At 63.5% G+C, this 12843-nt stretch overlaps 2 protein-coding genes across 4 annotated transcripts; both read left to right on the top strand.

Moving 5' to 3' along the window:
• LOC311209351 (extracellular serine/threonine protein kinase FAM20C-like) lies at positions 1-4167 on the top strand (the record flags this gene model as incomplete). Its single annotated transcript, XM_084286641.1, has 10 exons — positions 1-473; positions 1327-1502; positions 1582-1660; positions 1984-2076; positions 2350-2465; positions 2561-2741; positions 2855-2964; positions 3513-3594; positions 3799-3858; positions 3933-4167. The coding sequence occupies 10 exons, from the start codon at positions 1-3 to the stop codon at positions 4165-4167; spliced, it is 1605 nt and encodes a 534-aa protein (XP_084142767.1).
• A 1147-nt stretch (positions 4168-5314) lies between these two features.
• SUN2 (Sad1 and UNC84 domain containing 2) lies at positions 5315-12663 on the top strand. Of its 3 annotated transcripts, none has more exons than XM_084296396.1 (18): positions 5315-5392; positions 5747-5888; positions 6196-6368; positions 6482-6616; positions 6755-6850; positions 7075-7168; positions 7286-7356; positions 7578-7699; positions 7840-8064; positions 8149-8226; positions 8313-8356; positions 8515-8680; positions 8763-8990; positions 9542-9626; positions 9713-9828; positions 9975-10142; positions 10285-10377; positions 10672-12663. In XM_084296396.1, the coding sequence occupies exons 2-18, from the start codon at positions 5770-5772 to the stop codon at positions 10783-10785; spliced, it is 2127 nt and encodes a 708-aa protein (XP_084152522.1). In that variant the 5' UTR covers positions 5315-5392; positions 5747-5769; the 3' UTR covers positions 10786-12663. The 3 variants fall into 3 exon arrangements, with proteins under 3 accessions (XP_084152522.1, XP_084152523.1, XP_084152521.1); XM_084296397.1 differs by having other exon boundaries at positions 6193-6368; positions 7858-8064; XM_084296395.1 differs by having other exon boundaries at positions 6193-6368.
• The last annotated feature ends 180 nt before the right edge of the window (positions 12664-12843 follow it).

The following is a 12843-nucleotide window of genomic DNA, read 5'->3' as shown; positions in this document are numbered from 1 at the left end:
ATGCGGCGCCGGCTGCAGACGCTCGTCCAAAGGAAATTTAAAATCATCCTCCTCCTCCTCCTGCTCTCGGCCCTCCTGCTGCACCTGGCGATGGATTTAGCTCTCCCCACAGCTCGCAGGCTCTGGAGCTCTGGTGGGAAAGCACCGAAAGCCTCGGGTGCCATGGCGGGCAGCCCCTTGCTGGCCGGCCCCAAAAAGCTGAGCCTGCGGATCCTCCAGGACTTCAGCGGCAGCAACGGCTCCGTGGAGAGAAGCTCCCACCCGCGGGGAGCAGGGCCAAAAATAAAGGACCCAGGGGCCCAGCAGCAGCGTGGGGACGTGAATCAGGCACGGACCAAGGGGTCCAAGCTGGCTGCGCTGTTTGAGCATCCCCTCTACAACATCCCGATGCCGGAGGTGACGGACAAGGACAAGCTGTTCGTCGTCAACCCCATGGAGAAGTTCAGCCTGCAAAGCAGCGGGAGCGACGAATGGTGAGGAGCGGGATGGGTTTTTTTGGGGGGATACCTGGCAGTGTTTGAGGTGGGAACCAAACAGGTCGTTTCCCTGGTGAAGCAGCATCCCACCCGGCACAGCCCCAGCGCCGAGCGAGCTGCTCCTGTGCCTCAGCTCCTGTCTCAGCCCCGAGTTTCCAGGCTGCTACCCCGGGGAGCTGCAGGGAGCCTGCCTGCCCGTGTAGCACACGGCGAAGTCAAAGGAGAGGCTTCAATTATTCATAGTATTATGTATAATATCTTCTGGGTCATCTCCTCACCTCCTTGCCTTCCCCAGCGCACAGACTTTGGCCTGTCCCTGTACCCGAGGACCTCCTCGCTCCAGATTTCCAACTGGTTTTATCCCCCCTCTCTCACCTGCCCGATGCTGGAAGCGCAAAGCCCCAAATGTAGGTTAGCTGTCGTCACGAGACCGCGGCCGCCCTGCGTTTCACAGGGCGCTCGCTGACCTCCTTCGGCTCCGCCGTGCGGTGATCTCACTGCTGCCGGGCGCCTGTTTTTGGCCCCGCGCCACTAACCCCCTCATTAGGTGGGAAGATATTAAAAGAGTTACCGTCAGCAGGACGTAGCACACCTTCCAAAGGCGGTGGCTGCTGAAAATGAGAGAGAACAGGGGCTGGTCTGGGAGCTGCTGTCCACAAACAGACGTTTGCTCCATCTCTGAGGACCCACCACCTCGTCCACCGCTCCTGGTGGGAGGTGGGCCTGGCTTGTTTTGCCTCCGGCCTGCATTTTCCCAGAGAGACGTGGATTTGGGTCCCCAGGGAAGGTGCTAACGTCCCGACTAAACGCTGTCGTTGTTGTTGGGGTGGTGGTGGCTGTCGGGCTGCAGGGTCAGCAGCAGTAAAGCCGAGGCGATCCTCCCGACAGGGAAGACGGCCTACGACACCTACCCCGCCTGGCTCAAATTCCACGTCGGCATCAACCGCTACGAGCTGTACCCCCGCCGGGACCCCCTGATGCCCACCCTCCTCCACGACCTGGCCACCATGAGGATCGTCAGCTCGGGTACCCTACCCCTACACGCACCCCTGTCCCTCCACCCCATGCCTGCTGTCCCCCCTCACCCTCATCTGCCCCCTTCCAGTGCAGAAGTCCGGTGGCACCCAGCTGAAGCTCATCATGACCTTCCCGAATTACGGGCAGGCCCTCTTCAAGCCCATGAAGTGAGTAGAGCCATGCTCCGGGCCCCAATACCCGGTGGCCCCCTTCTCCTCGCCTTCCCCAGCGCGGCCGGCGGCGGGCTGGGCGCAGCTCGTGATGGGGTAGTGACCTCCAGTGGTGGGAAGGAGAAGAAGATGGTCCATGAGGACCATTTTCCAGCCCGTGTCCCAGTGGGATTTGGGGCCTCAGCACCCAGCAGGACACATCTGGAAGAAGAAGTTCTTCCTGGCCACATCTGCGGTGGCACCGGGGACACTCTAACGGGGCCAAGCAGGAGGTGACCCCATCCTTGGCCATCATCCCCAATCCTACCTGCTCCTCGCAGGCAGAGCCGGGACCAGGAGACCCCCATGGACTTCTTCTACTTCTCGGACTTTGAGCGGCACAACGCAGAGATCGCAGCCTTTCACCTGGACAGGTGGGCCTTCGTGCTGCTCTGTGCCAAAAAAATGGTGTCTGCATGGGTTTGGGGGTGAGAAACCTGGCCTAGAGGTTCCTTTGGGGGTCTGCAACCTCCAAGCACACTTGGCATCCAACTGTGGGTGCAGCTGAGGAATGGCTCCTTGAGCCACCTCTTCACCCCTGTGTCATATGTGGTGAGGGACACCTGCACCTCACGGTGCTTGGAGTAACTCGTTGTGAGAAACCAGGCTCAGTCGACAAGAAATTGCGCCGAGTCCTGCATTTTTAGGATCCTGGATTTCCGGCGAATCCCTCCGGTTTCTGGCCGCCTGGTGAACATAACGAAGGAGATCCGGGACATCACAACCGACAAGAAACTGGCCAAGACTTTCTTCATCTCCCCAGGTGAGCCCCGTCCTCGGGGAGCAGGGCCGCTGTGTGCACGTCTGGTCCGCGTCTGGCCCGCTCTCCGTCACCCTTTGCTTTGTCCCCCACGCCAGCGGGCAACGTCTGCTTCTACGGGGAGTGCTCCTACTACTGCTCCACCGAGCACGCGCTGTGTGGCAAACCCGACCAGCTGGAGGGCTCCGTGGCCGCCCTGCTGCCCGACAAAGCCCTGGCCAAGCGCCGCTCCTGGCGCAGCCCCTGGCGCCGCTCCTACCACAAGAGCAAGAAGGCCGAGTGAGCCGGGACGGGGCATCTGTGGGGTGTGGGGGGCTGTGGGATGGGAAAGGGGCTGCCTGGGTTGCCCCGTGGTGGTTGTCACAGCCCCGTCACCCGTGCGCTGCCCGCAGGTGGGAGCTGAACCCCAACTACTGCGCCCAGGTGCGCCAGACGCCGCCCTACGACAGGGGCCATCGCCTGCTGGACCTCATCGACATGACGGTGCTCGACTTCCTCATGGGTGAGCCGCGCGCCACGGGGATTTCTCCCCGCACCCTTTCTCCCCTCCTTGAAGCAGCTGAGCTGCGAGCTGTAGGGTGGTCGCTGCTACTTCAGGGAAACAGTGGACGTGCGTGGTGGCCTCGTTTCTCCTCTCCGTGGTGGGTGGTGGTTGCTGGACCGTGTCAGTCAGACGAGTGGAGAGGCAGGTCACAAAGCTCCCCGCGGGGGCACGAGGGGAAATCCCACCGTCACGGCCTGCTTATCGCCAGCTGGGTGGGCATTGCCCCGTGCAAGCTGCTTCCTCCCACTTTCCCCCTCAATTTTCCAGCAGCTGATGTTCCCATGGTCATGGTCATGGTCAGACTGGGGAGTGGGCTTAGCACAATGAGGGTGCTCTCTCTCCCTGTTCCCATATCCCAAATTTGGGACCAGAGAACCGCTGTGTACGTGGGTGAGGCCGCTCGGCCCATCCCAGCACCCAGCCTTTCCCTGCTCCCATCCCCGAGGACCTCGCGTGAATCCCTGCTGCTCTCACCCTCTCCTCACCCCTTCCCCTCCCTGCTGCAGGCAACATGGACCGGCACCACTACGAGACCTTCGAGAAATTCGGGAACGACACCTTCCTGCTTCACCTGGACAACGGCCGCGGGTAAAGGCGGAGAGGGGGCCCGGCCACCCCAAAGGAGGGGACACAGCTGGGGCAGAGGGATGGCGAGGGTTTTAGATGATTGCGGCCCAGAACATCAGCCACTGTTGGGGTGTTTTAGGGCACACTGGGATGTTTTGGGGCACACTGGGCTGCGTTGGGGCACACTGCGTGCCCCGATGCCATCCCAATGGGTTTCTCTCCCAGCTTCGGCAAGCACTCACACGACGAGATGTCCATTCTGGCCCCGCTCCAGCAGTGCTGCAGGTGAGCCGCCCCCACCGCCTTTCCTTTTTGGGAAAAAAAAAAACCCTTCCTGACACCGAGCCCTCTTTCCTCAGCATCAAGAAGTCGACCTACCTGCGGCTGCAGCTGCTGGCCACCCGGCCCTACCTCCTGAGCGAGCTGCTGCGGGAGGCGCTGGCCGCCGACCCCCTGGCACCCATCCTGAGCGAACCCCACCTGCGGGCGCTGGACCGGCGCCTGGGCAAGGTGCTGGCGGCTGTGGGACGCTGCCTGGCCCGGGCAGCCCGGCCCGGGGAGGTGCTGGTGGATGATGTGGGGCCGTGGGTGTGATATGGGGTCGGACGGACGGGGTTCGGCACCCTGCAGGTGGAGGTTGTGTGGCGTTGGGGTTTGGCGGCCCCGTACGCTGTGGTGTGGATGGGGGTGTTTGGGGTGATGCGGTGGGGCAGACTGGGAGGATCACTGGGACGGGTGGCTTATTTAAATAAAAAGGTTGGCCTAGTGGAGAAAACATTCGGGATCCTGGCCACCGGGGCTGTTTTTCCAGTCCTGGACTACCTCTGCGTGCCGGGACGCGTCGTACGGGCCCTGCAAACCCTTTTAGGAAGAGCGGGGATTTTTCCAGCCTTTCCCCAGCCTGCGGCAAGCTCCTCCAGAGCTCCCCGTTTCAATGGGGCGGTCTGCGAGCCCCGTGGCACGGCGCCGGCCTCCCCCAGCGGGGTCCCTGCGTGCTGGCGTGGGGAAACCGAGGCACGAGCTCCCCACGTCCCTGCCTCTTCCCGGAGCCGCCCGCCTCTTCCCACTCGCCTCGACTTACCCAACTCGCGCCGCTCTGCCCCCGGATTTCCCACACCCACCCGAAAATCCCCGTGGCGGCCCTAACGTCGCCCGCAGAGGTGGCTCCGGCAGGGGACAGCTTCACCCCGGGGCCTGGCACCCTATTTAGCGTCCGGCTTATCCCCTAAGCCTCGCCGGGGGGTTAATCTGGGTGTATTTGCGTCAGTCGGGGGCAGGTGCTATGGGATGGGGGCGCTGGTGGTGGCGGGGAGACGTCCCTGGGGGCAGCGGGCTGGGGGTGGCAAGGGGCATATGGGGTATGGGGTGGGGATATATGGCCAAGGTGGGGGAGCCATGGGAAGGGGGAAAAATGAGGGGAGGCTGGGAAATGGTGCGGGATTTGGGCTGGAGGGAGAAATGGGATGGAAAGAGGAAAAGAAAAAATAAATAAATAAAAAATAAAAAATAAAATAAAAAAAGGAAAAAAAAAAAAAGAAAAAAGGGAAAAATATTTAAAAAAAAGGGACAAAGGGTTGCTGTGCTCGTTACACAACGGGCCCGTGGGACTTTTGGCTCCCCCCCCTCCTTGTTTTATTTTTTTTGGGGGGGCCGCGGGCGCGCGCGCGCCGTGCACGGGGCGGGGCGGGGGAGGAGGAGCTGGGGGGGGCGGGAGGGGGGGGGGGAGCGGCTGCAAAACAAAAGGGAGCGGCGAGGAGGCGGCGGCAGGGCCGGGGGGGGCCGCTGCGCTGCTGCTTCTGGGCTCAGCCCCTGGCACCCGGTGGGTTTGGGGCCGGGGAGGGGGGCGTTTTGGGGAGGGGGGGGGTGCCCGGTGGGGTGGGGTTGGGGTGGAGAGGGGGGGTTGGGTGGATGGGGGGGGGGTTTAGGGGGTGTTGTGGTAATGGGGGTGGCGTGAGGTGGTGCAATTTTGGGGGGGGAGGTGGGTGGGGAGGGGGCGAGGAGGCCCCCCATAAAGGGTTTGGTCCCATCCCTGCTGTGCTTTGGGCACCGCGCGACCTGGGGTGTGCTCTAAATGTGTCCGTGTCCCCTAAATGTGTCCGTCCCCTAAATGTGGGTGTCCCCCCCCGCACGGCCAGGCTGACCCCAGCCCCTCTGCGTGCCCCCGTCCCCCCAGGTGAGCCGTGTCCCCCCCACGCCATGTCGCGCCGCAGCCAGCGCCTCGTCACCTCGCGCTACTACCCGGGGGACGAGGATGCCGCCAGCAGCAGCTCCCTGCTGGGGGGCCACCAGACGCCCTTCAAGGAGACCACCAGCAGGTATGGGGCAGACAGACAGACAGACGGATGGACAGGGGGGGTGCTGGGGCTCTCCTACACCCCGCACGCCCGCTCCCAGCAGCCTCGGGCTGGGTGGCGGGAGGGGAAGCGCGCTGCGAGCGCCGGAAAACCGCAGCGGTGCGAGCGGAAACGGGGCCGGGGGCTCCCCACCTAGGGGCTGGTGGCAGCGGGTTTTGCAAGCAGCGGTTGCGCTGTCCCAAAGCCGAGGATGGCCTCACGCCACCCCCCGGCCGTGTATCCGCTGCTGTATGGTGCCCATGGGCCCGTTCTCGCCCCCTCCCAGCAGGACGGTGCGGAGGAAATCGAGCAGCACCAAGCGGCTGTCCCCCGCCCCGAGCACCCAGACCTCCTACTACAGCGAGTCCATGATGAGCGAGTCCTACCTGGGGGGCAGCCGGGGGCTGGCCGCCCTGGGCACCTCCGGGCTGGACGATCCCCTGGACAGGAGCATTTACTGGGGTGAGCCCGTCCTCAGTCACCAACCATGGTGTTGGGGTGCCCCAAGCTGTTTTTTGGGGTGGCTGGATGCTTGGGGGGCTCCTTGGGGTTGATTTTTATGTGGGGGGACGCAGGTGGGGAGTTCTCCACCAGGAGGAGAAGAGGCACGGGGGACACGGAGTCCAGTAAGGTCAACGGGCTGCTGGAGAGCAAGACCTACGACACCTACGCCTCCTCGTCCGGGTACTCCTCGGAGGACGACTACGCTGGTAGGGACGTGGTGGCGGGTCCCCAGGATGTGGCCAGCCCCCTCCTGCACCCCGATCCCCACTCAAAGCCTTCACCCGTGGTGCAAGGCAGGTGTGTGGGTGCCACCTGATGTCTCGCTGCCTCTCCCGTCCCTCCAGGTCACTTTTACTCCGGCCAGAGCGGCTCCGGCTCAGGGCTGAGGTCCGCAGCCTCCAGGGTCGGCTCCTTCCTCTGGCAGGTGCTGACCTCGCCGGGTGAGTGGGGTCTGGGTATAGGGGAGGTGTTTCTGGAGGCAGTTTTCTTCCCTGCTGGCATCTCCCCTCCCCGCAGGGAACCTTGTTCTCCCCTTTAGGTGCCGCTCGTAAAAATAAACCCAAGTCGCAGAAGGGACAAAGTCAGCGGTGGGGTTTGGGGAGGCCCAGGAGGGGCGGTGGTGGAGGTGAAGGATCCTCTCTGAACCCCGTTCCTCCCTCCCCAGTCCGCTTTGTAGGGTGGCTCTTCTCCTGCGTGGGCGCCGCCTGGCACCGCCTGACCGGCCGGGCTCCCCAGCTGGCACGCGTCCCCTTATCAAGGTGAGCAGGACCCCGGGGGTGGGGGAAACGTGGGGAGACCCCATTCCCCTGCGAGCGGGTGCCCCACGGGGCCCCATCCCGGTGCTATGGGATCCATCCCCGGCCCTCTTCCTTCAGGCGCTACCCGCGGCTGAAGAAGTCCCTGCTGCTGCTGCTGCTCCTCCTGCTCCTCGCTGCGGCTGCCTACGGTGAGGAGGCCCCACGGTGCCCTTTATCCCCTTGCCTCGAGGTCTGGGGCAGTGCCGTGGTGGTGTGGGGTGGAGATACGGGGCTGGAGAGACATCGTGTTCCTCCTGGGCCTTGGTTTGGGGGTGACGGGGATGGGACGGTAGCCGGCTCAGTGTGGTGTGCCCGCTCTGTCCCCGTTGCCACCCCCTTGTTGAACCATCTTATAACCCCACATCCCCAGGAGCTTGGTACTTCTACCCCTACGGCCTGTCGACACACAGCCTCCCCGCCTTCCCCTGGTGGGGGGCTGGACGGCTTTCCTCCCCCTCCTTTGGGGAACGGGACGTCACCGCTCTGGACCAGGTAAACCACCCAAAGGAGGAGGTAGTTGGTGGGAACAGCCCCCAAAACTCCCAAGGGAGCTTCCCCGCTGTCCCGGCAAGCAGCAAGGGGCCGGGACGCTGCACGGGGGGGCTGCATGGCGCCTTGCCTTCCCCGCTCAGGGGCTGCGGGGGGAGCAGCGGCTCCTGGCTCGCTTCCAGACCCTGGAGAAGCGTTTCGAGGCGCTGGAGGCCGAGGTGTCGCGGTGGGAGCTGCGACGAGGAGCGGCGGCGGCGGGGAGCGAGCCGCCCCCGGGGGACATCCTGGGGCTGCTGGAGGGGCTGCTGAGCCGCCGCGAGGCGGGGATGAAGGAGCAGCTCCGCGGGGACGTGGCCGGGCAGCTCCAGGTGAGGGGTGTTGAGGGGTGTGAGGGGGGTGTGGGGGTGCACGTGGACGGGCTCCGATGTCCCCTCCTTGTCCTCGCCCCGCAGGGGGAGCTGGACGCCCTGCGAGCACAGGTGCAGAGGGACGTGGACGGGCGGCTGGAGAGGATGGCGCGCGCCTCGCAGGTGAGGGGATGGACACCCGCTGCTGCCTGCGGTGAGCTCGCTGCCACAGATCTCACCCGGCGTTTTGTTCCTCCTTGTGCTGGCAGGAGATGGAGGCCCGCTTGCTTGAGCTGAATTCGGGGTGGCAGAGGTAATGGCACGTCACAGCGCAGGGACAAAACCCCTGCTGAGGTGCTCTGGGGGAGGGATCCGGACCCATTTTGCTCGGGGTTGGGGAAGAAGGAGGGTGAAGGTGGGGGAGGCGCCTCACGCAGCCATTTTGTGGTGTTTCTCCTCCTCGTGGCGCAGCTCGGTGCGCGAGGACCTGCGAGGAGGCTTCCAGCAGGCCCTGGGCGAGCTGGAGCAGGAGGTGGCGGGGCTGCGCAGGGAGCTGGCGGGGCTCAAGTCGGACCAGGAGGCGATGGGCAAGCACGTGGAGGGGCTGCTGGAGCAGCTCAAGGCGCTGCGGGCTGACGTGAGTCCCGAACCCCACTCCCCCAAGCACTTTTTTCGTTTCAGCCCCTGCGAGGGGCTGAGCTCTGCCGCCGCGGTTTCAGGTGGAGGCGCAGATGCCGGCATGGATCGGCCGGGTCCTGTCGCAGCCCCGGCGGGACGGCGCGGCCGCCCTCGTCCTCCAGCGGGAGGACTTGCACGCGGAGCTGCAGGCCCTGGAGCACAAGATCCTGGCCAAAATGCAGGAGGAGCGCAGGCTGTCGGCGCGGGAGGCCTCGGCCGGCATCGGCGTGGCCCTGCGGCCAGGGGGTGCCGGGGGGGTGACGGAGGAGGTGAGCCCCGGGACACGGCGACAGTCACGGGTTGGGGACCCCACAAAGGGCTCACAAAGGGCTGCCTCATTTTTCCCCGTGCCCCGCGGCCCTGCTGAGTCACTTGGGGCAAAGTATTTTGGCGGAATGACACCAGAGGAAAAAAATGAGGCTGTTTGCTTTGGAAAGATTCGTTGGCAGCTCCCTGCCGAGGGTGGGATCGAGCGGGACTGGCACGGGCTTCGTGTACGCGGGTTTGGCTCCTAAAGGACACCCGGTGCCCTGCTGGGACCTCGGATTCGGTGGGGCCACCCTTGGGCCTGCTCCCCGTCCCCCTCCATGGGCATCAGGAAGGCCAAGCCTGGGCGCTGCCTGTTCCCTCGCCCCATGCTTTTCAGCGGGGGATATTTTTAGCAACCTCTAACGAGGCTTTGCAGCTGAGTGCGTGTCCTCCCGTTTTTGCCGCGCTGATTCATCGCCCGCCTGCTCCGTGGGAAGGGCTCTGGGCCCCGGGGAGGGGGCAGGACCCCCCCTCGCCCTGATTTCACCCCTCTGCTCCTTGCCCCCTGCAGCAAGTGCACCTCATCGTGGACCAGGCGCTGAAGCGCTACAGCGAGGACCGCGTGGGGATGGTCGACTACGCCCTGGAGTCGGCGGGTAGGTGGCGGGGGACAGGCTGTGGGGGGGCTGTTTTGTGGGGTGCCGGCGCTCAGCTTACCCCTGCCCTCCCCTCGCCCTGCTAGGGGCCAGCGTGATCAACACCCGCTGCTCCGAAACCTACGAGACGAAGACGGCGCTGCTCAGCTTGTTCGGGATCCCCCTGTGGTACCAGTCGCAGTCCCCGCGGGTCATCCTGCAGGTGAGCACCCGGGGAGCGGGGCGAGATGGGTGGCCCTGAGGGGTTTTAGCGGGGTGTTGGTGGGAAGAAAACCCACGGCGAGCATGGGGTAAGGCTGCTTGCTGCTGATACCTAAAGGGCTGCCGTTCCCCTTCCCACCCGCGTAGCCAGACGTCAACCCCGGGAACTGCTGGGCCTTCCGCGGCTCCCAGGGCTTCGCCGTCATCCGGCTCTCCAGCCCCATCCGCCCCACGGCCGTCACGCTGGAGCACATCCCCAGAGCCCTCTCGCCCCAGGGGATCATCCCCAGCGCCCCCAAGGACTTCAGCGTCTACGTGAGTAGAGCCCGGGGGGGGCAGGTTGGGGAGGGCGTCGCGGTGGAGGATGCTGGCGAGCCTCATGGCTCCGTCTCCTTCTCCCACCCTGGCCCCACTGCCCACCCCCAGCTCTCCCTTTCTGCCTCCCCGCTCCCCGTAGGGCTTGAAGGAGGAGCGCGATGAGGAGGGCCTCCTCCTGGGGCGCTTCACCTACGACCAGGACGGCAACCCCATCCAAACGTTCCTCCTGGAGGTGAGGCGCGGCGCTGCTGTCCGAGCAAAGAACCGCAGGAGGGAACTGGGGGGGGGTGGTGGTGAGGATTTGGGGTGGGTTGTGTGATCCTCAGAGCCCTCAGATTGTGGTGTGGGGCACTTTGGGGTGGCCACCTCCAGCCTTTCTTTCACTGGGAGCCGTGAGGAGAGGAGGCTCAGGGGGACGCTGGGGCCTCTCCCTGCTTGGGGGGACCTCCAAAACCCCCCTGGGCGGCCTCGGTGTCCCCCACCTCCGCCAGAGCGCTGCTGTGACCCCTCTCCCCTGTCCCCAAAGGGTGACGCCGTGGGCGCCTTCCAGCTGGTGGAGCTGCAGGTGCTGAGCAACTGGGGCCACCCCGAGTACACCTGCATCTACCGCTTCCGCGTGCACGGGGAGCCGGCGCACTGACCCCCCCCCTCGGACGGAGACGTGTCGGGGTGCCGGAGGAGTCGCCCCCTCCTTTTTTTTTCCCCCCACTTCGCCTTTGCCTGCGCTGCTGCTTGCGGAGGAGAGGACTTTCTGCCTGCAAAGGGGGTGAGGCGAGAGCACCCCCGCGCGGGGTCGCTTTCGGTGCATTTCGGACACTTTTGGTGTTTTTTTTTGAAGCTCGTTTTTCTGCCGGGGCCGGGCGGCCCCCCCCAACCCCACAACTTTGTGGTGGCACACGCACCCTTCCCGCGGCTGGGGGCAATTCTGCAGCGGGCTTCGCGTGGGCTGGGGAGCGATGCAGCGCCTCCCCTCTGTGCTTCTCAGGCTCTGAAGGACCTCCAAACCTTGGATAGCGGGCTGGCGGAGGGGAGTCATTAACAGTATTAACGAAGTATTAATAGAAAAGTAGAGGATGGAGGGGAGAAACGCAGCAGGTGTGGGTTGCAAAGCTCCCGCTTGTTAACCTCGAGGATGCTCTTTGAAAACTGCTTCCCCAATGGGTTTGTTGTTTTTTTTTAAGGGGGTTGGGGGGCTATTTTCTGGTTAGGGTGTCAGGGATTTTTTTTTTTTTTTTTTTGTAATAACAAAGGAAAAAACTTTTTCCGCACAATTTCTGCGGGACCGCTCGGGCGAGCGGCTTCCCCTCACAGCGGGGCGAGGGCTTTGCTTAGCGCGAGGACACGTGGGAGAAGCTAAAAAGAAGCTGAGCAAGGCTGGACCGCTGGGCCAGGGCCCTCCCCGGGCTGCCAGCAGCACTCCTGGCTCCGGAGGACGCCCTCCGGCGCACGTGTGTACAGGCAGCTATTGCTGGGACCTGCTGCCCTGCATTTTTCCCTGTCCCTGGCTGCTTTTTGGGAGCCAGGGCCGCAAGGCAACCCCAACCAACCCGCAGCACGCCTGGTTTCTAACTCAGCTGACGTTCCTGGGTAGTGTTTCTAACCTCAGTGTTTGTCTTGCGTTTAGTTTTTTTTTTTTTTTTTTTTTAAATAATAATGTAATAAAAGCTGAAGGGCTCGTGTAGTGTTTCAGCCCTGTCGGATGCTGGCATCATCCTCCCAGGCTCTGGGAGGGGCACTGAGAGGCAGCTCTGGTCTTTTCTGCTTGGAGACCTGCAGGGCACAGGGTGTAGGGGAGGGCAGGGGGCTTTGTTGGCCCCAGGGGATGAGGGCAATGCTGGCCCCGTCTCCGCCCAGTTAAACTCACCCCCCGGAGAGCTGGGAGGCCCCACTGCCAAATCCCCTGGAGAGAAATCCTCTCCTATATCGAGCACAGAGCCTCGGCTTTTGGCATCCGTGGCCTGAGTTTATTTTAAGCTCGTCTGCAGCTGCCTGCTCGCCTCGGAGTCACGGCTCCTGTGAGCGCCCTGCACACGCAGCCAGGCCTGGCAGAGCGGTTCCCATGTTTATTCTGACGAGAAACAGAGAGGGGAAGGGGAAAGCTCTGCCCTTCGCTTATGGTTATCCATCTATTGGAGGAGACACGGGGCTGGAGAGCCTTTTCTTACCTCCCTTCTGGCTGCCTCGCCTGCAGCTTCTTCCCTCAGCCCACGAGGGCACCTGGGCACATTTATCCCTCCTGCTGATGCAGCAGGTGAGGCAGGAGGAAGAAGAGGCAGCTGGCAGAGCAGACTTGCCCAATTTACTCCCTTTTCACTCCGTTTTCCTCCTTCACCCTCCCTTGTTCCGGGTTTGCCCTCCACCAGTGTTACGAATCAGCCCTGCGTAGCCGGCTGGGTGCAGGCAGATGCTGACGAATCTGTACTTGATGCTGTAGCCTGCTGCAAATGCTGCACTGTTTTTGTCCATGTTCTTTTTTAATCGAGATTGTAATTTATGCCTATGCAAAGAAAGAAGAAGAAAAAAAGACCAAGACAAATAAATTATATCAAAACTACCGAGAGTTGTTGGGTTATTTCGCAGACCCGGGCTGTGCCACAGCTGGCACCGTGCCTGCCTTGGCTCTCCGTGCCACGAAGCAGAGCTGAGCTGGGGTGAGGGGAGGCTTTGGCACGAGGGCAGAGTCTGCCCAGCTGGAATT

The sequence above is a fragment of the Netta rufina genome (assembly GCF_964035555.1).
Source record: "Netta rufina genome assembly, chromosome: 1".
Taxonomy (NCBI): Eukaryota; Metazoa; Chordata; class Aves; order Anseriformes; family Anatidae; genus Netta; species Netta rufina.
This window is presented reverse-complemented; position numbering and strand designations above follow the sequence as displayed.